General features: G+C 39.7%; 1 protein-coding gene across 2 annotated transcripts; it reads right to left on the reverse strand.

Annotated features, from left to right (window-relative positions):
- Window positions 1-1,039: 1,039 nt before the first annotated feature.
- ankrd49 (ankyrin repeat domain 49) lies at window positions 1,040-24,585 on the reverse strand. Of its 2 annotated transcripts, XM_049572279.1 has the most exons (4): window positions 24,513-24,585; window positions 23,368-23,428; window positions 22,166-22,407; window positions 1,040-3,894 (listed from the first exon to the last, which is right to left on the reverse strand). In XM_049572279.1, exons 3-4 carry the CDS (start codon window positions 22,382-22,384, stop codon window positions 3,418-3,420), a joined length of 696 nt encoding a protein of 231 aa, XP_049428236.1. In that variant the 5' UTR covers window positions 22,385-22,407; window positions 23,368-23,428; window positions 24,513-24,585; the 3' UTR covers window positions 1,040-3,417. The 2 variants fall into 2 exon arrangements, with proteins under 2 accessions (XP_049428236.1, XP_049428237.1); XM_049572280.1 differs by lacking the exon at window positions 23,368-23,428 and having other exon boundaries at window positions 24,513-24,557.
- Between the last annotated feature and the right edge of the window lie 190 nt (window positions 24,586-24,775).

The following is a 24,775-nucleotide window of genomic DNA, read 5'->3' on the forward strand; positions in this document are numbered from 1 at the left end:
CAGTGTGTGTAAATGTAGATCAGACTGAAGCTTGTTCCAAACATCAGGAGCCGATAACCTAAAAAAAAGCGGAGATTGTGACTTCCTTGTTTCCAAGTTAATAGTGAAGTTAAATAAGAAGGAAGTCTGCCCAAAATTGCTTTGTAAATGAAGATATACCAGTGACTGAGGCTACGAGCAGATAACGATGACCACAGTGATGAATGAGAGAAGCACAGTTCGTAATGAATCTCAGAGCCCTGTGATATACACTGTCCAACAGGTGAAGAGAATGAGCAGGTTGCATTCATAGAAAGTATGTCTCCATCAATTACAGGTAAAAATGTAGAGTGCACCAGTTTCCGTTTTACATTAAAAAGAGAAACAAGTCTTGTTTCTATTATGAAATCCCAATATCAGCTTCAGCTTTTTAACGACATACTGAATGTGCTTTTGAGAAGACAAGTGGTCATCAATTAAGAACCCTAGATATTTAAAAGAAGAGACCAACTCTATTTGATGACCATTTTTTGTGACAATCATTTCTGATCGAGTTGATCTTGCCATGAATTTGGAGTGTAGATCTTCAGCAGGTCATAAAAGGCCAGTGGTGGAAAGTAACTAAGTACATTTACTCAAGTACAAATTTCAAGTATTTCTACTCAAGTCTTGATGAAAAATGTTAATTTCTACTTCTTACTAAATGTTTTGCTCAAAATATAACATCCAACAGTATACAAGTACAGCTGAAAAACTTTGTTAATCAATTAAAAAATAATTGGCAACTATTTTGATAATCATAGTCATTTTACCTGCAAAAACATTTAATGATGCAGCTTGTGAGGATGTTATGATTTTCTGTTTAATTTTGCGAAAATGTTTAATTTAATTGTATTAGTTTTGGTATCTGTACACTTGGTTGGACAAAACAAGCATTGTGATAGTGTCACTCTGAGCTGTGGCACTTCTCACTATTTTCAACATTTTCAACTGATGAAAAGAGAAAATACAATTTCAAGTTCAAGGAATGCGTTAAAAACATTCACTATACCAGTTTTAACACACACACACACACACACACACACACACACACACACACACACACACACACCTCAGCATACTTCAGTGTTAAAGGCTTTTACTTTTACACAGCTGCTTACTGTGGATAATAACCTCAGGTCAGCCTTAAAGGATAACGTCGGTATTTTTCAACCTGGGCTCTATTTCCCCATGTATATGTGTGCGTATGATTCATGGGTACAAATCATTCTAAAATTGGTTCAGTATTGAGGGAGGCGGATGCAGCCAGGAATAGCATATTGTAGCGACCCTGGGGCAGTGGTGAGTGTGGTATGAGTGGAGTCAGCTGTCAGTCAGTGTTGGAGCAGAGAGGAGGAGGGCTGCCCCGCTGGGTACTGTAAGTGAGTATGTGTGTATGAAGTGTGTGTTACGCTAGAAGAGTCAGAGGACAGAGTCTTTTACGTGCTACCCCCTGGAGTGTTACCGGAGTTTTTGGAGTGCTCAAATAAGCGCGCCTTTTTCCCAAACGCAAGAACAGGATGTCACGCAACACCCCATACAGCTTTCATAGGCTGCCTTTGTCGGACGGCGAGATGCTGAAGTTGTGGCTAGTTGTGCTAAGGTAAGGGAAAGGCTAGTATGCTATTTACAGAGATAGCACTGGTGATCTGAACCGGTCAGTGGTGAAAAAAAGCACTTTTAATGCGCAAACTTATACGGGACTCATTTGCCCCCGTTACCGTTTTAGCTCGTTTCGCGGCTCCTGGCTGCATCTGCCTCCCTCAATACTGAACCAATTTTAGAACGAGTTGTAACTATGAATCATACGCACACATACACATGGGGAAATAGGGCCCAGGTTGAAAAATACTGAAGTTGTCCTTTAAGGACTCCTTCAACAAAAACACAACTCTGTGTGCTTTAGAAAATGTGGCATTGAAACTGTGTGTCATTGACTTATAAACATTTGTTAAAGTTCCTTTTTGTAAATCCAACAGCATTAGCACTCTTTGACAAAAGAAACTCGCCTCCACTAAGATGTGCCTTAAGTGCTTCAGAAGGTTTCTTGAGGTGTGTAATTGCTACATATGTCGCGTAACCTCTGGTTCATTTGCCTCATTGGACTAAAAACAGGTTATTCATAGATTAACTTAGGTCATCAGTGAAGAGATCATTTACAAATTAGGTTCCACATTCAGAAAACGATAGCAATGCCACCCCAAACACTTTCAGTGAGCGGGAATACTCGCCTTGACAGACTAACCTTGAAACACTGAACTTTGGATTTGTACTGGGGAACAGCGTAGCGACAGATTTAGTTATTTATTCACACCATCAAGGTAAAAGCAAGAAATGCATTCAAATATATTCTATTTAATTCCCATGCATGCTGTGCAGAATAATCATAATCCACAGCTCCTCTGCAAAGTCACTCCACCTTTCTTCTTTTGCCACGCAGGAACCAGCTGGGCCTGGGCCAGGTGCAAGACGAGTGGGGGGAGGAGGTCGCTGAGTGTCCTCCGTGACTGAGCCTTCATTGAGAACTATTTGTTATTGTTACTGTATATACCACTTGGTCTCGTTTAGGCTGTAACTTTAGGTGAAAAATTTGTAGAATGCTAACGATAGATGATGTTATACTTTGTTTTGATATTTTGTTGGTTTGAAGTTGTTATTAAGTCACCAAATCCAACGTCTTCCAAATGTCTCATGTCAGTGTCATCTATCATGTCAAAACCTGTTTACAAATCGTCATGATGTTATCTTCCATACAACGTGAAAGCCTACCATTGTTAGACATTTAAAATACTGCCAACCCAATTTTCAACCAAAATTTTAAGTCTTTCCCAGGTACTATTGACATCCAATGCCAGGTGGGATAATCTAACAAATGTTGTTACTGTGTGGTGACTTCTCAACAGATGGTACCCGTGTGTCACTCAAAGCATCTACACCTGTAATTATGCTTAACTTTAAGCCTGGATAACATTGGAAAGGGTGAGTTGTATAAAAATTCTAACCCTGTACAGCTGTCATGGACAAGGAAATTAGCTATGGGACCAAAACTGCTTTTGTACCAGGATGTAAACATGTTTATTTCTTCTGTAAAGTTGAGTATTTTCACACGGGTCTCTGTAGGGATTGACTAACTTCTAGAGCCAGCCTCAACTGGTTGTTCAAAAAAACAAAACAAAACAAAAAAAACACAGCATTTTTTGGCACTCGCATGTTGACTTCATCTTTCAGGCCTGGAGGTTGCCGCTTGGTATAAATACAAGTCCAAGTAATGTATGGCAACTAATGTGATGGAAGTTCATGTCTTGAATGTATAACATCATTAATTTTCATATACCTGCTGTCCTTTTTCCTGGCAAAGACAAGACGAGAGTAAGAACATCTGAACCCGGGATTTTATATTCATGAGATGGGTATCACATTGACACAGTCTTCTACCATCTCAAACAGGGCATGATGTGGGCCAGTACGTCGGGCCACCTCACTGGCCGTCTCCCCGCTGCTGCTGCGGAGCTCCGGCTTCAGGTGTCGCTGAGAGAGGAGGAGCTCTAATGTGTGAGGAGAGTCTGTTCTGAAGGGGGTGGTGTTGGAAGCGGCCAGGTGTAGTGGCGTGAGCCCACCGTTGGTCTGGGCGTTCAGTTTAGCTCCATGTTGCAGGAGAAAACTCGCCACGGCAACGCGGCTCCACCGGCAGGCACTGTGAAGGGGCGTCCAGCCGTCAATGGTCCGAGGGTTAACCTTAGACCCGGCAGCGATCAAAGCGGAAACCACATCAACGTGGCCATTATACGCTGCACGATGCAGTGGTGTGTATCCGTCCTCATCACAGCAGTTCACCAGCAATGGGTCAGCAGTCAATAACCTGTGGATAGTTGAAACCTGGGAGGAAATTAAGACATACAGAGGTTTAGAAAACGACAAACTAATCATATATGATATGTTTTACTTGATTTAATAATCAGAATACAATTCCAATTCCAAAAACAAATTGGGACAGGGCAACAGACGACTGGGACAGTTGTGAAATGCTAAGAAAAAAACAGTTTGGAACATTGCACAGGTAAACTGGTGAATTCCTAGGTGATGTGGCCAAAAATGATATGATAAACATTTTTGATATGGGTCGATATTGATGATTATTGGTAATTTAATGACCTTTTCTTAATTATGACCAGGATGAAAAAAGGTTTAATTTGACCACTTTATTTTGAATTTAAACACATTAATCATCCAAGCACAAGGGTTATCATTTTAATGTTAACAATGAAAAAATGTACACAAAACAAACATACATTAAGGTTAAAAATGATCTCATGTTGAAAAAGCAAAGCAAAATCAAGTTGAAGATAAATTCACCTAACATTAGTAAGATGCAATAAATAAATAATTTCTTGCACTCAGTCAATAAAATGTTACAAAATGTTTGCAATGTAAAAGCATTTATCAAATGTAGCAATTGTGCTAGATTAATCTTTGCATCAAAATAAGACTTAAAATAAGGTTCCTCTGCTGCTGAATTTAAGACATCTTCCATGGATATGTATCCACTGCATGTATCTTTTTTTTTTTTTTTTTTTTTTTTTTTTTTTACAGCGGGCATGGTACTGTGACATGCTGCAGCATCACTGCTATAAATTTCTAAAAGTATATAAAGTTGATGCTGGACAAGGACACCAACACCAACAGGAATGCCCATCTGTGGTTGGAGCAATGAGGAAAGTTTTTTCATGGGCTGCTACGACAGGGTGACATAACAGCTTTTCAAAATTGAAGGCTGCTGTTATGTTAGGAAGCACTTGATTTGATATGCAGTGGATTTTATGAGTGGAGCACACATTTCAAATGTTAATATTTTAGTTGATCATTTCATTGCAGCAAGCCAAAATCATGATGGTGATTAATATTTGATTAATTGTGCAGCCCTGACGTAAACTGTAATGTTACTTACAAAATCAAATTCAACTTTGAGGTAGAGTGACCTTGCATCAATAAGATGCATTAGATAAACATTAAAGACATTTCTGAACTTAGTAAATTAAATGTTTGCAGTGTTTTGTAAATGTAGAAAATCTGAGTAAACTCTGAGGCAAATAAACCTAACATCTGTATGATGTGACAAATATAAAAACCTCTTAAACTCAGTAAACAAAATTAAATCAAATGTAAACTAATGTAACTTAGAAAATTGTATTTGACTTCATGTGGCCCAACATCAAGATGTACAGTACTAAAAACATTAAAAGAAAATGACTTCTCAGAGCAGTACACAAACATGATATAACTCTCGAGAACTTCACAATTATTCACAGCTTCATTTCAAATTGTGAGCAGTGAAGACAGGTTTGTTCACCGTCTCTGGTTTAACGCTGCACTGTCAGATGGAATGCTGGTGGTCTGGATGCACAAATATTTCTTTGCAAGTTGGCTCTCTCTTTTGAAGTTGTACTCATGTAGCCTCCACCACTCCAGGGGTTCAGACTCCCTGTCTGCATCAGGACATATCAGGTAGCTTCCCAGCTTGCCATCTACTTTCTACCTTTCGGTGAGAGGCGACGCATCTCCATTGAGGGTTTGCTTTTTGAAGAAACTACCCAGAGATTTTCTTTGCTTCTTCATAACCAGTGGCAGACTTGGTGCAGCAGCACCACCACCACCACCTCTGCACCTGCTCCCTCTGTTCCAAATGAAGCCTCTGCCTGGGATTGGCTGTAGTCATCATCCATCGTTTCAGACAATGCCATTGTTTCAATGGCTTCTATCTTGTCTGGTTTGATGTACAGAGCCTTGAATCTTGGACAGACATAACAAGCAGATCATCAGTGACTCCAGAAAGGGAATCTGTGAATCCCGGTAGAAAACACAGAGCTTCATCCATAGACTAAACGACATGAATGTTTTGCCACATTGGCACCAGGGGCCCGTTGCACAAAAGTAGGATTCAGACATCCAGAATAAATGACTGAGCTGGGTTCAACAAATCCAAAACAAGAGCGTCCAGGCTTTACTGGTTGCACAATGACCAAGCCAGGATGAGCAGACACGGATTCATCAAGCCAGGTGAAACCAATCCTGGATCAGTGCACGCACGCAGCTTCCTCAAATAGACCCCGCCATCGATCACAGATTCACCGATTCACCATGGCAACAAGAGCGGCGTACTTTTCCCCGTCGGAGGCAGAAATCCTCATGGAGGCTTATGAAGAGGTAAAGGACCAAATCATAAAGAAAGGCAACACCGCCACAGTTATAAAACAACGAGAGAAAGCGTGGCAAAGTTGCAGACCGCCTGAATGCGTACGTAGTGCACAAATACACTCACTGCTCTGCTGAAACCATCAATTAAAATCCAAATAGTTAATTAACATCTCCGAAAACATAGTTGTACTCTGATTATGAATCAGTTGAAATTGTAACTGAAATTGACTGCAGATGTGAGTGAAATTGTGTAAATGTAACTCCATCAGACTGTATAACTCTTTGATAAAGAGATGAGCTCACTGACTTGATTGAATTTCCCTTTGGGATAAATAAAGTTCCTCTTATCCTACCTTATCTTATCTTATCTTTGTTCCTCATGCTCCTCTGCTGTTTCATTATATGTATGCAACTGTGTGTGTGTGTGTGTGTGTGTGTGTGTGCATGCATGTGCATGCTGATTGATCATAAGAATATATATATATATATATATATATATATATATATATATATATATATATATATATATATATATATATATACACACACACACATATACACACACACACACTATATATATATATATATATATATATATATATATATATATATATATATATATGTAAAAATATCCCCCGATTTTGTGAATAGGAAATCCTTTCACAGCATTAATGTTCAGGTGTACATGACATTTTGATATTGTCGATCAATGAACACTGTGCATTGCTTGTGATGTGCATTGATTGGTTTAATAGTCTTCATCTTAGAATTTCAGATGGTCTGCAATGCTGACTATCTGATCAGCAATGTTGTGGCAAAGTGGCCCGGGTCAGTCCATGACTCCCGAGTCTTTCGGACCTCTGGAATCTATCGGCACCTATCACAAGGTGAGCCACACAACCTCTGTTAATAACCACTTTTTACATCATGGCTGTGTCAAGAATGCCACTCTATTTATGAGGTTGTGATGATGAGATTTTGTATTGACAGGTGAATTCTCTGGTGTGTTGCTGGGGGCCTTTTCTCCTCACACCATACACAGACCCTCAGGAAGCACAGCAGGCCTATAATCATGCCCATGCCAGGACAAGGGCCAGGATCGAAATGACCTTTGGCCTCCTGAAGGCACGCTTTCACTGTCTTCACCACTTAAGCGTCAGCCCTTTGAGGGCATGTGACATCACTGTGGCCTGCTTGAGGAAGGAGATCCTGCCATCTTCCCTGATGATGACAGTGGTCGGCTGGTCAGGGACCAATATGTGTTAAATTATTTTAGTTAACATGCATGCTTTAAATTTCAGTTAAATATGTCCTGCAGTGGCAAAGGAATTTGTGTTTTTGTTTTTAATTCAATTTAAACTGATTTGGCATCTTATGTTGTTTATGCTGTATACTGTGTGTATACAAGCTTGCAGGGAGGCTACTGCATCCATTCATTTGTCTGTTCATTTGCTGTGTATGGATTTGTCCTGCATTTACTTCAGTGTGCAGACATGTGGGGTGTATCATATACAGACCTTTGAATGTGTATTTATTCTTGTGTTGTGTAATATGCTTTGATTCCGTGCTTTCTATCTTGTACAATCACTGTGTGACTTCAGTTTTGAAAGGAGCTGATGGTTTACTTGCTTTGATTTATCCTTATTCAATAAAGGAACATCATGTTACTCTTTGATGTGTATTTATGTTTATATGGGATGTGTATATATATATATATATATATATATATATAGTCTATGGGAAACTGTAAATTATCTAATGATTGCAAAATCATCTAAAATCATCATTTATCTAAAATGATTACAATTAATTGATTGATTATTGATTCACAAATGTTTAAATAATGACAGTGGGTCTGGTTGAATGTGATAACAATGTGCAGTGGGCAGTGGAATAACTATTGGTTTCCGTTTGTGGTGACTGCTGACTGAGATAAGGGATGAGATTAAACAGATCCTGGAACTTAGCCTGGTCTGGAGCAGGCTAGCTCCACAGAATAAATCTCCATGGTAACTTATGTCATAACATATCCCGCTGTTGTGCAACCGGATCACGGTTAAGTTGAGCCAGAATAACCAAGATATCCCGGCTTAATCCTTTATCCTAGTTTTGTGCAATAGGCCCCCGGTGTTGAGTCTTTCTGTCTGAAGCCAGGACTTCAGCAATGGCGTTTTGTTATTCCAGCACTCTTGCTATCATCTTCTGGTGTGAGCCCCATCTGGTCGGTGACTCAGTGACAAGCTGATGTTTGGGGAGATCGAGCTGTTTCTGAGCTGTGGCCAGATCGCTCTCTTTTTCCCATGAATGTAAAAATACTGCCCCCACTTTTTACACACACCAACAGCTCTTCCTACAAAACTGTTCTTCCCTCCTGCACCTGAGAAAAGAAATAGAAGATCAATAATGAACACAACTATAAACATAGACAGCAAGGTAATACTATGAATCATGCAACAAAAATGCACAGTAATTCTGAAATACTTGCTGCTTTACAAAATAATGTTGTATTGAAAAGCAATATATGATGTACCTGGATGAAACCTTGCACTAAAAATCAATTAATATTCATTTCCATTTTATGAGTGGTTCTTTTTTTATTGAAATGTGTGTTTTTGTGTGTAATGAGTGTACAGACTTGTAAATTTGTGGTGCCACTATTAGTCTGTTTAACATTATTACTGCTGCTAACACAACTCTGAGAAACTATGTGGGGATTACTATGAAATAGTTAAATACTAATGCTACTCACCAGTAGCTGAATGCAAGCAGTGGCCAAAACATTGCAGCTGAGTCCAGTCATTAAGTGAGGTGGGTTTCACTATATTCTCTCCGCTGCTAGTGGTGATTCACACCTGGTTGTTGACTCCAATAGACCAGTCATCAGTCAAGCCTTGAACCATTGACTCCCCGTGTGATCCTCTGGAAAACATGCTGTTTCCACCCATTTACTCTTCAGAGCCCAGCTGCCATCCATGAAATAAATGGTCAAGCTAAAATACGGCTCACGTTTGTGTTAGGGTGGCTGTAGCTCAGGAGGTAGAGTTGTTTATCCCATAATGGGAAGATTGGTGGCTCAATCCCCAGCTCCTGCATGTCGAAGTATCCTTTCAAGTATCTTCGGAAGTATCCTTGGGCATTTATACTACTGAATTAAGTTGGACTGACATAATGTTTAAAATGAGCTGTGGCTTGAAGAGTCCACATTTCAAATTGATTTTGGAAATCATGGATGTTGTTTCTTCAGAGCTTAAGAGGAAAAGGACCATTCAGATTGTTAACACCACAAAGTTCAAATGCCAGCATCTGTGATGGTATGGAGCAGAGTTGGGAAAGGGTTACTTTAAAAGTAAGTAAGTACTTTACTGCATTACTTTTTTTAAAAGTAACCAATTACTTTACTGCGTTACTCCCTGAGTAAAGTAACTCAAGTACATTTAAAGTACTTCCAACGTTACTCCCTGAGAAAAGTAACTCAAGCACTTTTAAAGTACTTTTGAGTATTCTACATTTCCTATTGGGCAATGGACCACAGGGCGCTAAGCCTACATTTTTTGTCTCCAAAATTAAAGTTATGGACCACTTGCCCTTCACTGAGATCCAATTCTCCCAACACAGCCGTCACTTTGACCAGTAGAAACACACAACGATCTGCTGCCGCAGACAACTGTATGACAACAACACCCCAGCGTTTTTAATATTTTCTCTAGGGATGTTACCACACAGAGTAAAAGGGGGAAATGATGGTGTGAAACAGCAGAGGCACTCTGTCAACCCGCTGAGTTAACGTTACTGTCATTAGCATTAAGCTAGCAAACAATGGTACATCCTCACGGTCGGACATAAAGTAATAACATTAACAAATAGCGGTGGGGCTTTTACTCACCACAACTGCAGAGGCTCCCAGCTTCATTTGAAACAAACTACATTATAGACGGTCCGTTATTTAGTAATCCCTCTGTGTTTTGATATTTTTACTTTTTATCCGCTCCCGTTGTCTTTATAAAGTTAACATATCGCGCCGTCATTTCAAACTCAACACTTTGAAATTAAAAGCCCCTTATAACCTCGGCTGAGAGAATCCCTCCATTTTCTAAATAGGCTTTTATTCTGAAACATTTGTAGGAACTTGGTTGTGGAGGATACAGTAGCTTGAATGTTTACGTACAGTACTTCAAATGAAGCTCCTGCCATCTGCTGACGCTTTTAGGTGACTACAACAACATGTCGGCTGGCACATGAACAGACACACTGACGACTGGGGATAATTGGTAAGTACCATCGTGTAGTGTGTCATGTCTGTCAGCCAAGTCACGGCATGATTTTATGACTCCACAATCGTGTAATGTGACATTGTGACTTTCAGAATGGGCAGAAAAGTCATATAGTGTGTACCAGGCATAACGCAAGTCCTGAGTCTGAAATATGTCTGTCAGTGAGTCCTACTCCACCTATTTAGACTCCACTGTAGACAACGGCAGCATTTCTCCAACCACGTAGCGAGCCGCAAGCTCCGTGGCTTCTTTCAGACTGACAGATTTAACGTTATCTCCGTTATTAGAACCAAAAGACAGTCGTTGCTGTTTCAGAGCTGAAGGACCAGCGTGCTTAAAGTAACGGAAGTAACTGATGTCTTGTTTGAAAATGTACTGAAGTATGTGATTACTCAAACAGCAAACTAACGCGTTAGGTTACTCGTTACTGCAAAAAGTAATCAAAGTACTCTAACGTGTTACTTTGAAATGAGCATGATTACTGATTGCCAGAGTGACTCGCTGAGTAAATTCAAATTATGCCCTCACGAGAACTCTGGATTTCCAGGGTATATAAAGACAGCAGCTTGGATTCTCTGTTGTGGCTTAGGGAAAGAACGAGTTGTGATATTTATTGATCTTCTGCACAGCCTAAGCCTCATCCTCCTTCAGCAGATGGCAGGAGCTACATTTGAAGTGCCGTACGTAAACATTCAAGCTACTGTATCCTCCACAACCAAGCGTCCTGAAAACTTTGAAATGTAACCTGTGGATTTTTCTATCCACTAGTGGTACTTTAGAGAAACTGTTTGATGAGCAGACCCGAGGACTGTTTATATCTTGTGCTCCACAGCTGATCAGCAGTGTTGGCTTGAGCTGCTTTCTCTGCATTTGCATTCAGCATGCAAAACAGTACATGCCACTTCTACCGAATTTCAGCATTATAGAGAACAACACAGACTAATGAACACTTATTTCACAACGGGGGCTCATTATTGCTGAATCCAAATTAAAAAGGTACTCTACCTCGTCTGCCAGCACTTAAAGGGGCACTCCAGCAATTTAGTATTGCACTTAAATAAAGTTGGGGGACTTGAAAGAGACAGATTTTCAAATGGTCAACACTGATGCAGCATGCAGGGCATTTTAGTACCCTGGATCCCAGATTACCCATCGTGCAACTCAATAGCATCTACCATTACATCTTCACTTGTTGTTAGTCCATGTTTTTCAGCCCCCCAGCAGCAGCAGCAGTGAGATCAGTATGTTATATGAACATTATTCCTTAGTCTCTGTGACATATTAGGAGGATTTTATGACTATTTGCTTTAGATTTCTTACATATAGCTCCTTTAAGCAATATCACAGAAGAGGGAGTGATGATGTACTGTAGATCGTCACGGCTGTGATTCGGTCATAGGCATGAGGCTGAGGAGTAAGGAAATGTTAACAAAAGGTGATGAAATAAATTATTTAAGTATGTTATGTAGCTCCGCAAAAAAAAAAAAAAAAAGTTCTGCCAGGCAACGCAGCACACATGCCAGGCACTCACAAGCTACTTTGTATTTATATTGATCTGCAACTGTGTAATTTCGTCCAGTTCGGCTGATTAAACATTGGCAAACCTGGATGTTGGCACGGCCGCATTCAGCTTCCACTCTCCCTCATCCTCATCCTCATCAGTACCTCATCAGATGATCATTGATAATTCAGTATATATACTGTATAGCTATAGTGTCAGTTTGCATCAATGTAGCGAGTGTGACAGTTGGTTAATTAACAGTTGTATTTATATTTATAACACCTGTGAGCGGAGTGATTTTACTGTTACAAGTCCCAGTGATGTTGTACTCTATATCAGCACTCACAGAATGCCTCTCGTCCAATCAAATTACTCGGTCGAAAATAATATATGCAGTATACTAGTATAATGCACATTATACAACTGTTTTCACTGTTGCAAAGAGATACATTACCATCTTTTTTTTTTTATCCCTGTGCAATTAATTTGTTCAATTCATGTTTTGTGTTTTGAAAATAGATATGTGGCAACAGAGCTATTGTGTGCATAATTAAATGTGATTAAATTAGGTTGGGGCAGATTTTTTTTCCCTTAAGTGAAGCACTGTTTGATAACCCACATGGTACGTAGTGTTTTCCGTGGCCTTAATGCCTTTGAGAGGTTTCAGGGTTCATTTAATGTGTTCCCTCTTATTCAACTGTTCCCTCTGTGCCATGTAGGGTGCCTTGTGGGGTGCAGTGTCATGCAGCTTTTCCATTCTTCAGCCTAATTAATGCATTTACTTACAACTTGTCACAGCCTGGCTCAAGGGAGGCACAGCCAGTTAGCCTCCACTAGTCTCTGAGCTAGCTCCGGCTCTCCGTTTGGATCCAACCAGAGCACCAAGCCCTGGTTTGTTAATCAGATTAAAGTGGGAAGAAGCAGCGGGTTTATCGGGCAGCTAAAGTGGAGCCTGTGGAGGAAACACCAGGACCATCTGGATGTAATAGTTCGTGGAAGTGCTGCGTTGCTTGGCTGCACAGATAGGAAACCCCTTGGCTGACAGGATGTACCACTCTCTCACTCCGCTCTCTCTGGCGCATGCGCAGAACGTATGTGCTACTTGGCCGTCGGATGTAGTCCGTCTAGTGTGTTCAAATGAAACACAGGGCGACGTGAGGCGACGTAGACGACGCAACAGTTGGCTTTTACCTAGTTCTTTGATGTCGGTTTGGTGTGTCTGCACCTTTAAAGGGAAAGGACAGCCCAAGCAGGAAGGTAAGACGGCTGTCACACACCCCTGCAGCCTAGAAAATTTTCAGAATTAACAAAGTTATGTCACAATCCACAGAGGAACAAGAAAACCTTTGAAGGATTGGTTGCACAGAAATCTTAAGGCAAAGGGGCACGCGACAAAGCATCAGCAACAAGATTAGCAGTGCCTGTAATATGGCATATGTCCAATAGAGTTGAACTTTCTGGAAAAATAGCTGACAGGTCTAACTACCCCATTTACATCTGCTTGCATCAAAACAGCACCATCATTACTGGCATCAACTTGAAGTTGGAATGGTTCTCCTAACTTAGGAACAGCAAGCACCGATGCAGCGTACAACAATGTCTTAACCTTGTCAAAGGCAGTCTGTCATTCAGGGAACCACATGAACTTGACCCCAGACTAGAGTAAGTTTGTAAGTAGCACCACAACAGAAGAAAAAGCAGCACAAAAACTGCAGTAATAGCCAATCATACCAAGAAAGCGTATTAATTCTTTTTTGGTGGAAGGGGTTGAATAAGACTCAATGGCTAAAACTTTAGCATCCACTAGCTGCACTTCGCCTTGCCCCACCACTTTTCCCATATATGTCACAGTGGCTCTGGCAAACTCACATTTAGCTAGGTTTACAGTTAACTGTGCCCAAACCAGTCTCACAAACAGTGCCTTTATTCTGTTGAAGTGCTCTTCCCACGTGTCACTGTAGATAACAACATCATCTAAGTATACTGTACAACCCTGTAAACCAGACACAACTTTATTCATGAGTCTCTAGAACGTTACCGGTGCATTACACAACCCCAGTGGCATCACTGTGTAACTATGGAGACCAGATGGAGTGATGAACGAGCAAATCTCTTGTGCTCGCTTCGAAAGGGGAACTTGCCAGTACCATTTCAAGAGATCAAACTTGCTTACATACTTTGCAGCCCTAACTTGATCTACACAATCTTCCATCCGAGGTATCAGGTTGGAATCTGGTTTTGTAATTGCATTAACCTTGCGAAAATCTGTGCAAGGCCTGAAAGAAGCATCTGGCTTTTTAACCAGCAAACAAGGAGAAGCCCAAGCAGAGGAAGATGGCTCTGCCAATCCATTATCCAGCATGTACTTAACTTCAGACTCTAATATTTCTTGTTTTTCAGGAGACATTCGATAGAAACGCTGCTTAATGGGCTGAGTATCACCAATATCAAAATGCTGAGACTCATCCAAATGACCCAACAATGTGTGGATGTTACCCAAAGCCTCTGAGTTTTTTAGGCGAGGTTGCAACACTCCATAGTTCAGAACACCTTCTTCCTCCTCCGAAACTGCCACACCCAGAGAAGGATCTGGGTCTACAACAACAAGAAATGAGGAATCACCACCTGACACAGACTCATTTGTATCAGAAACAAGAACATGATATGGTTTCAGTAAATTTACATAACATATTTTGGTTGCCTTTCTTTACTCAGGCATAGAAACCACGTAATTGAGCTCTGATACTTGACACAAGACAAGGACCAAAATATTTTGCTTGAAAGGCTGACTCAACTACTGGCAACAACACCAGAACTTGATCACCTGTGCCATATTTGTGTTGTTCAACCTTGCGATCATACAGTCGCTTCATATTTCCCTGAGCAAGTTTCCAGTTTTCTTTAGCCAGTTCATCTGCCTAATAAAGCCTTTGCTTAAACCCATTCACATCGTTTATCAGACTTTTCTCAGGTTTAAGGGACTTCCATTTATCTTGTACAATGGCCAGCGGGCCACACACTTTGTGCCTGAAGACAAGGTCACTGGGGCTGAAACCAGTACTTTCTTGCACAATCTCCCTAGCCGCCAATAAAAGCCAAGGCAGCCCCTCCTCCCAGTCAGCTTTTAGCTCAGTACAATAAGCACATATCAGAGTTTTCAACTGCTGATGAAATCGCTCAAGTGCACCTTGACTCTGAGGATGATAAACTTAAGACTTGTGATGTTTGACCTGGAGCTGTTTAAGAACCTGCTCAAACAGTCAAGGTGTAAAGTTGGATCCTGGTCACCCGGAATTACTTTGGGAACCACAAATACAGACATGAACTGAATGAGAGCCTTAACCACAGATCTGGCAGAGATACGCAGAGGATATGCAGATGAATATCTAGTGGTTTGTTTCCCATCAGTTGACAGATATGACAGGTCTTAATGTATGTGGAAATATCCCTCTTTAACTGTGGCCAAAAAAATAGTGCAACTCAATAGCATCTATCATTAGATCTTCACTCACTGGTGTATGCCCATGTTTGTGAGACTTTAAATTCCCAGTTTGCAGGTCACGGTTACTGCATTCGCCTCTGCGCCTAAGCGGAAATTGAATTCTCAGACTTGACAAAGATCCAGAACCACACAGCACATTATACAACTGTTTTCACAGGCTGAGTTGAAGTAGCCACGTCTAGTAAACTCATCTTTATGTCCAAAATCATCAAAGTGCTAATCTAAAAGCTGGGAGAGGATGAAACAATTAAAGGTTAAAAGAACAGCTCCACCACATGCTACTATTTGATTGTGGGCTGACAGAGATTCAGAGTCAGTTCTGTCGCCTCACATGCTGCCTGGACTCCATTTAATCAGACGCTGAAACCCCTATGAGTATGTTAGAGTTATATTAGTGGCTCACTAGACAGACACAATGAGTAAAAACTATAATTAAAGGACTTCCTTGATTAAGAGGAAAAACATACTGTACCTAATCAGTGATTTGAAGTCATCAGTGGGTTTAAATTAATCTAAATGCAAAGTCACCACACCTGAAATTATCACAAAGCACAGACTGACACCAAATAGCACAAAACTAAACAGACATCACACACACAAGACTACTCTAGTGCTTATCACACACTTAGTGCTTGTGGCAAAGAGATACATTACCTTATTTTTTTTTTATCCCTGTGCAATTAATTTGTTCAATTCATGTTTTGTGTTTTGAAAATGGTTACATGGCAACAGAGCTACTGTGTGCATAATTAAATGTGATTAAATTAGGTTAGGGCAGATTTTTATTTCCCTTAAGTGAAGCATTGTTTGATTACCCACATGGTGCATAGTGTTTTCCGTGGCCTTAATGCCTTTGAGAGGTTTCAGGGTTCATTTAATGTGTTCCCTCTTATTCAACTGTTCCCTCTGTGCCATGTATTGCCTTGTGGGGTGCAGTGTCACGCAGCTTTTCCATTCTTCAGCCTAATTAATGCATTTATTTACAACTAAATGTTGACTTTGCTGCAAGGGACAGTGGTATACTCTGCATACAATAGTATTTTATTTCTGACTAGTTCCGCTTGAACAAAAGGTTTAATCTTTATTTTAATTTAATGGCACAACTTGATCTTCTTTGGAAGTTTTTCCTGAGAAGTTTACAAATACTGGCATAATATTCCTGTTGTGTAAAGATTACAGATGTAAAACAGGACTTCTGCTGTGCATAAACACTCAACTTAAAATTCTTAGTATGAATTAAAAATAAAAAAATAAAACAACAAACAGTAGGTTTTTCAACCTTTCAACCTCTATCTCTTTCAACCTTATTATCAGAGAGCAAGAAACGTTTGGAACTTATTGATGATTTCCATATTTTTGACGGAAGAAATAAATTAGCAGCCAAACTGTGTCTTAGTGCTTTTCGCTATATCAAATTTTAAAAAGTCGCAGTTTTGACTCTTCAATACAAGGAAATGCCTTCAAAAGGAATACCAAATCCCTGGCTGAGAGAAGACAAAAGAAAAGGTCTAACAAATAATATCAGTCGTGTTCTGTTCAACCATTTTAATGTGTTAATAAATTTCAAATTTTCTTAACAAACACAACCATGAAAGTAAACCTGGCAAATCAAAACCCTGCACAGACCACTTGGGGAAAACTCTTCTTCTTTTTAACCACCTGGCTCCTACTTCTACATTATTATCGCATTATGTCCTACATCATTTTTCAGTCAAAACTCAAACCCATCTTAGCTTCTTGCTGTTTGATATTATTCTATCTTTGTGTTTTTTGACTGTTGGTCTGACAAAAATAAATAATTAAAGAAGAAAATAAGAGACATTAGAACATGTCACACTGGTCTATGAGAAATTCTGAGATTTATCATCCAGCGTTGTGTTGAACATGTGCTAGTTCTTGTAATCACATTAGCGCAAGATAGACACAAAATGTGTGCTTTCGACTTGTGACTCATTGCTAAAATTTTTCTCTTTGCAGAGAGCAACCCTTTATAAATACTACTCTGACGTAAATACTTCACTGTAAGAAGTCCACTTAATGAAGCAACACTGCGTACTTTATTCCTTATCAGCATTCACAGCAGCCAGCCTCTCACAGGCATATTTATTAGGCTAAAATTGCACTTTATTAAAACATAATAAATTGATAATATAAAAAAGCCGGCACACATACAACATCCATCTTAGTGACAGTATTTAATAATTGCATGCTGTTTACACACTCTGGTCATAACACAGAAAGTGTGAGGACAGCAGTGGGGGAGTTACAGGAAATCCTTTATTGGTGAGCTCACTCATTCAATTAGGGCTAAGCAAGATATTAATAATATATCAATACTGTAATATGAGGCTCGATGTTGTCTGAGATGTTTGCCTTTATATACTGAGTCATTCTATCTACACCACTTATTATTTATCAGAAATCTTATTGTGTAAATATTTTGTGAAAGTACCAATACACAACCCTGCAATATCGTTACAATATGTATATAGAAGTATTTAGTAAAAAAAAAAAAAAAAAAGTTTTATTTAATACTGATATTGATATTTGATACATAGTGTTTTCAGAGTGAGGTGTGGCTTCGTAGTAAAAGAGTGCAGGCACGAGACCTGCCTGTCACTGCAAATGTTTTGCGCATTATGAACTGCAAAATACAAAAATGGAGACCCGAGACTTTTAAGTCACTGAAGACTTAGATCAAGCACGAATAGGAAAGAATTTCACTTTTAAAACTTAAACAATTAGTGTCCTCACTTCCCAAACACTTCCTGAGTGTTGTTTAATGGAAAAGTGATGTTACACAGTTGTAAACACACCCCTGTCTCACCATGTTGTGGGCATCAAATTAAGAATTAGTGTGTATTTACAAAAAACAATGAAGTTAGTCTTAACATTAAATATCTTGTGGACTGCATTCATTGAATACAGGTCAAAAAGGATCTGCAAGTCACTGCTTTCTGTTTTTATTTGCTTTTTACACAGCGTCCCAACTTTTTTGGATTTGGAATTGTATTCTAATTATTATAACAGCTCATTGCACCCGATTTACCAAAGGAAACCACACTATCTACACTATGAAGTGTATCTACAGTATTTGCCACCATAACAGATCAATATGCACTCACATCTGCTGGGCTGACTTAAGCTGGGCACACATTGCACAATGTTAGCCCATTTTTTTAAATGTTTGTTTAATCTAAACTCCCACTGCATAAAGATTATTTAGCAAGTCAGCACCAACAAACTAACTGGGTATCGACCACACCGTACGATTGACTGAATGAGACTTTGGGGAATTGACTGGGCTCTGCAAAAACTGCACGTCAGCCTAACGATGGCCGACAAAAAATTCTGACATGCCAGAAATATGTCCGAATGTCCAGCACCAGTAGAAAGCAGCTGATCAGGCTATGACTGGCCCTCTCCTCCTCCTGTACACTGCACGGCAAACAATGCCAACAAAGCTGAAATTTGGTCCGACTCTAAAACTAGTTGTGCAGCTCAAAACTGAGGTCAGACACAGGCTAAAATCGAACAGTATATGCTTTCCATTATTTGTTTTGTTTTTTAATTAACTGGTGTTTTCTGCAGTTACATCAGTATTACTGGTGTTTAAAATATTTGTTATATTCAGATTATATGCTGGATTAGGTATCTTCTGGGCTATAGGGATAGGATCGAAAAATCAGAAGAGTAGTCTTTACACGTAGAGAGAGAGGGAGTCTTACATGTTCAGCTGCAGGCTGAAAATATTTGTGTGATCTTTCACGCACAAATATTCCACATAGCTCTTTGACAACAAAAATGCCATGGCACTACAAGGTGAGAGGCCTAATTGCAGTAATCACTTACTCTGTTTTAGTGATCACTAATTGCATTCATGTGAGGTGACCTCCCAAGCTAAAAAATAAATGTTCCTCTCAATTAAGATCAGCTTCCTCCACACAACTCAGAGGTTAGTGCTGTCAGAGGGTTCTGTATTCATACAGCAGCAGTCCTGACTATGGCCATGTGTGTAAGTATGTGTTTCCTCCCAGCCCAGAGAGAATGCACCCCTGCATCAGATTTGTTATAGTAATGGACAAATGCAAATTCAACTTTAACACATGCCCAGTCAGAGGTGGATGTCACAGTTTAAGTAAAGGTTTTAACAAGAAAAACAAGGAGAAGAGAGAGACGGCAGAGCCATAGTGCTGATGATGAGGAGGAGGAAGATGACAGGGAGCTGGTGTTCTGACAAATAGAGCTTCCACTCAGAACGACCTACCAACACAAACTGCATATTTGCAGTGTGTTTAAGAGGCGTGGAAAAAAATAAATAAATAAATACAGAGGAGGACACATCTATAATTGTTACCTCACTTAGAGGTAAGAACATTTTGTAAGAACACAGGAACAACAGAGGTGTGAGTGCTGTTCGCACCAGTGTAACTATTGAAAAGGTCAAACCCTGGAGATGCAGCATGACTAGAGCAGGGTATTAACCCTGATTTCGTACAAATATGTCTAAAGCACCAAGTTTGGAAATAATCATCAACCAAAGTCAGCATTTAATGTCTGGTCAGAATCTAAATTCTGTTAACTTATTCTTTCATCAGATAATCCCTGATTTTTTTTAGACTTGTCAAGACTAACTTTACTGCGACAAAGTGCTTGTTCAGCTACTTGTGTTCAGACAAAATAAGATTTGAGAGTCTGGCTTCTTCTGTTCTGAAAAAGATTAGGTAGAATGAGACGTGCATAATTTTCAAAATGTTCTGATATCAGCACTACTCTAATAAATTTAAATGATACCCACCCTTAACGTTACCAGTCTATTGACGGAAACAAAAACAAGAAGTCTCCAGCCCTGCAATTGAGGATTCTTTCTTATTAATCATTTGTTTCATAAAATTGCTTAATAGATGAAAAATGGAAAGACAACTTTGCTTATTCCCATTCTGCGTGTTAGATTCCACTGCCTTGACTCCCATTGTGCTGGGTTTAAAACTGTTTTTTGCAACACTATACAACAAGCTCTGGATGCAAGGCACTCTACCGGTTTTCCCCATACGGCAAAGTCTTTGTTCAATCACCACTTTTTGTGGAATGTGCACTTTCTGTGTTGGCCAGAGTACATGACAGCTAGCTAGCAGACAGTGAGTCCTCTGCTGTGAGCACTTGGCCAGAAACAAAACATTTTTGGTTCTGCTTTCTTGATCTGCACAACATTATTGCAAGAAATAATGATAAAATAAAATTTAAAAAAATATATAGATGTTACCAATTATTTTGAGATTTTGCAATGTAACATCAGAAAAAAAAACATTAATAAAATCTTACTTCCCAAGTCTTAGCATTTTTAAGACTTTTAAGAGATGGATTTAAGACATTTTAATACCAATTAAGGCCTTACTTTTACATGAATTAATTAAATGCCTTTTCAGATTTTTGAAGGATCCATGGGAACCCTAGGTCAGCAATGCCCCTGCAAATCCTACGAGAAAACCAATCGTCACATGTTCTTGTAACAAAACAAATAGTTTGGGTGAGCAACGAGGACAGAGGCAATTAAAAGTTGAGTGAACTCTGTAAAATGAAGCAAACTTCAAGTAAAGCTGTTTGACGGAATCCAAATGTCCGGACTTCACCACACATACAGACTTAATGGGAGTGTTCCCAGGAAGTCCGGGAGTGCTTAGGGTTGTCTAAATCCACAATTCAACCAGTCCACAGTTCACTTGGGGTGCAGATTTCAGCAGACATCACTGATTTAATAACGCACAATTCATTGCAATAAGGACGTGACAAGTTTTTTTTCAACTGCCTAAAAAAACAACAACATATGACTATGTTGTGTAAAATAGTTACTGATAGTTAGGCCTATTAAAATGCTACTTGGATTGTGTAGGCCAGATGTAATATTCATCCACATCATGATACTGAAATATGTACAAGTACAGGCTGTACAGGAAATGAAAATGCTTTTTATTATTGCATTCTATCAGGCTGCACAGTGTAATAGGCTAAAACATAAAAGAAGGTCCTCTAATGAAAGCCATACTCAATTTATTGAGTTATGTTCCTGTCCTTATTTACCAACAGGTAGACCAGCAGGTGCACAGAGTAAGTTGCCATAGTAACTGACTCAGGGTTTCGCTGAGCTGGCTTTCTGAAACGGAGTTTCCCTCATCTCAGGCTCAACATACTCAAGAGTTTTCACTAATCCTGCTTTCTGAAATAGGGCCCTGGTCTGACTTGGTCCAATCATTCATCTCACCAAAATCATATTCATAATTGGCATAACAGTCATAGTGTGTCTACCTGCCTCTCGGTATTTAAAGTGCGTTGGACAGTATGAGGACTTTTGGGAAGCAACACGTCTCCCCATACATGCTAGATGGACTGCTGTGGTCATGAAATGTAATGCTCTATCTTATCCACTTATCTTATCCAGAATTACAATTATTTCCTTCTTTTATTTCCATACAGATATTCACTGAAGGACAGATATTGACGATGAGGTCAAACAGACCTGAAAGATGGGACTACTTACATATAATGAGCTGCATGTGTTGTTTCTGTAGCAGTAATCTCAATCTACTCATGCCCATTTATTCTCTGTTTACCACTAGTGGGAGTAAAGTCAACACACGTAAAGTCTGAGTTCAAAGGGTGGTGCCAGAACAAAACATCACTTACGCGATTGTTTTCCGCTGCCCACAGAAGGAGCACCTTTGGTTGGTGTTTGAGACTTTCTTCTTTTTCTAGATACCACTCCTCACTGCGGTCCCCCTCCTCCTCGTCCCCCTCTTCCTCCTCATCTTTGCTTCCAGTCCAAAGGCTGCTGGCCCCCCGGGGGATCAAGTGTCCATGTGAATTAAGAAGCTCAAGCTGGTTGAAATCTTCAGGGAACTCCATCACTTGCTGTTTTTGTCAGAATCCTAGCCATAGGAAAAATAAAACAGAATTAGACAGACATAATAACCTCAGTAACTGAGAAGAAATGAAAATCAGCGATGGAGATGGAGATGGTATGTCAGAATGTTGAAAACAACATTTTAGAGGAATGTTAATGTTTGATACTTTTACTTGTAGTAACCTTGGATTCCTTGATTTCAATGTATTATTTGATTTTTTCTGTCAAGTGTCTTGTGAGAGTCAAGGCATTTTAAACTTTCACACTGCCCCTGAAAAGCTGAACTGCCTTAAGATTTCTTCAGTTGTCATTTGTTACCTAGATTCTGAATAGAGTCAGAATAGTCTCCTCTTAAATTCTAGCGTTAAACTTGAATTACTGCCCCTGAGTTGTACACGTCCGCACACCAGTCAAGTTTCTCCATGTCTGTGAAAACATGGATTCTTCACATCCACTGATCCCCTGACAACACAGAAGATCCATACAATCAGCACAGTTTTAAGGTGGGCACCAAAGATGGGTGTCACCAATTCAGTATTTGACCAAATATGTATCACATCCAGACGGTCCCGGCGTTTCTTCCACAGGCTCCGCTTCACTCAGCTTCACTCAGCTGCCCGATATACCCGCTGCTTCTTCCCACATTAACCTGAATAACAAACCAGGGCTCGGTGCTCCGGTTGGATCCAAACAGGTACCATCATCATTGAAGTAGGCAGGGGAATAGCTAAACACAGCCGCCAGGCTGCCCGCCGGGCTACATTTTACAATGCTAATTGCAAATGTTAGCTGGGCTGCCGGGCTACTCACCTAACACAACTGAAAACGACTGACCCATTGCTGGGACAGAGCCGCTAATAACTCAAGCTCTGGACATTAACCCGTGCTACGATTGTAACATTAAATTTAATTGAACTGACATAGTGACATGTGCTTAACGTTACTGTGACACTAATTAAAACAGACATTTGACTTTATGTTGTACCTGTCCAGGAGAAGAAGAGCTTCACATGAACGTGCAGCCGGACCGGCTTGTAAACAATGGGCTGGAGATCAACACAGAAAGAGGGTGTGTGAGGTCATGCTATACTCCAGATGAAATTACACCTCTAGTTCTTCACATAACGATTTTTTAATTCCTTCAATCTAGAAATGATGAATTTCGCTTATTGCTCCTTTAAGGTTTTCTGTTGTTGTTGTTTTTGCTTCTCTTTCTGCTTCTTCTCTCCATTTTATATGATTGTGAATAGAAACAAGTGATAATGTTGCCTTAGGTGTTGAGAAATTGTGATGGACATTTTGTAATACGTTCTGACATGTTACAGACCACATGATAAAAGAGGATCATAACTACATAACAGTTGTATTAAAATCAAATATAATAATAATTAAGATTATTAGAAAATTAAAAATATTTATTAGCTGCAGCCCTAAGATGCAACCCTGGAATCTTGCTCTGACTTTTATTTCCTATTTTGTCTGGTAACGTTACGAACAAACAATTGTTGTTTATTAGTCACAAGAAACGCACTGTCTTATATTTTTTTCCATTTAAATACATGAAATTACATCAACTAAAAAAAGTAGTAGTACTTAGTAAAAAAAAAAAAAACCCAGTATGCTACGATAGAGTTCAACAGAAACACACACTTAAGTCTCCAATATTACACCAAAGTTAAATAACCTTATGATATAAACAGCTGTAATAACCTTCAGGCAGACGTTAACTGTTGATGTAGAATAGTAAAGTAGTAACGTTAGTATTAGTTTTAGCTAACCGAGCTGTGTACCTAATGAACTGGGAACTGTGTATAAAGTGCTGTAGCCATTCACGAGCACATAAACATACAACAACCTTTTCTTGCAATTAATGAAATTAGCCGCTGTAGTTTCCGTTAAACACACAGAATTGTTCATTCAGTTGTTCTGTGCTCGAACTAATAGGACCGGTGAAGCTAGCGTTTTCTGTTCATGTTACCATTAGCCTCCATACACCGTGTATATGTTAGACAGTTACTTTACACGTAACTATTGAAGCTAACATTTATAGTGTCACAACAACACATACTCTCTGTATTCAAGACAGTTAAATGCTAAAAGGAATAAAAGTTACAACGCTTTAAGTCTCACCTTCCTGATGATCGACTTCAAAACGAACCACAGGTCTTCTTCTCCTTTTGTAATTCCGGCAGCCTGCATGCCTTGCCGCACACTGCCGCCTCTCACAGGTCGGGATTATATTGCAGATCGAAGAGGCGGTATTTCGGTCCTGTGGTAGGGAGGGATTTCATGCTCTTTGACTGATTGACGGTGGATTATTCAGGGTCTACATTGCCACTGTGATCAGGTGTGATAATTCAGAACAAAGCCTCACACTTCCCGTCACATGTCAC

Source organism: Epinephelus fuscoguttatus, linkage group LG3 (assembly GCF_011397635.1).
Source record: "Epinephelus fuscoguttatus linkage group LG3, E.fuscoguttatus.final_Chr_v1".
NCBI classification, from domain to species: Eukaryota; Metazoa; Chordata; class Actinopteri; order Perciformes; family Serranidae; genus Epinephelus; species Epinephelus fuscoguttatus.

Bases quoted from the DNA above. Each gene is read 5' to 3' on its own strand.
- ankrd49 (XM_049572279.1), bottom strand. From the start codon at position 22,384: ATGGAGTTCCCTGAAGATTTCAACCAGCTTGAGCTTCTTAATTCACAT. The intron at 3,895-22,165 runs GTAAGTGATGTT...ATTTCCTCCCAG, and splicing joins GGGCAGCGGAAAACAATCGC to GTTTCAACTATCCACAGGTT.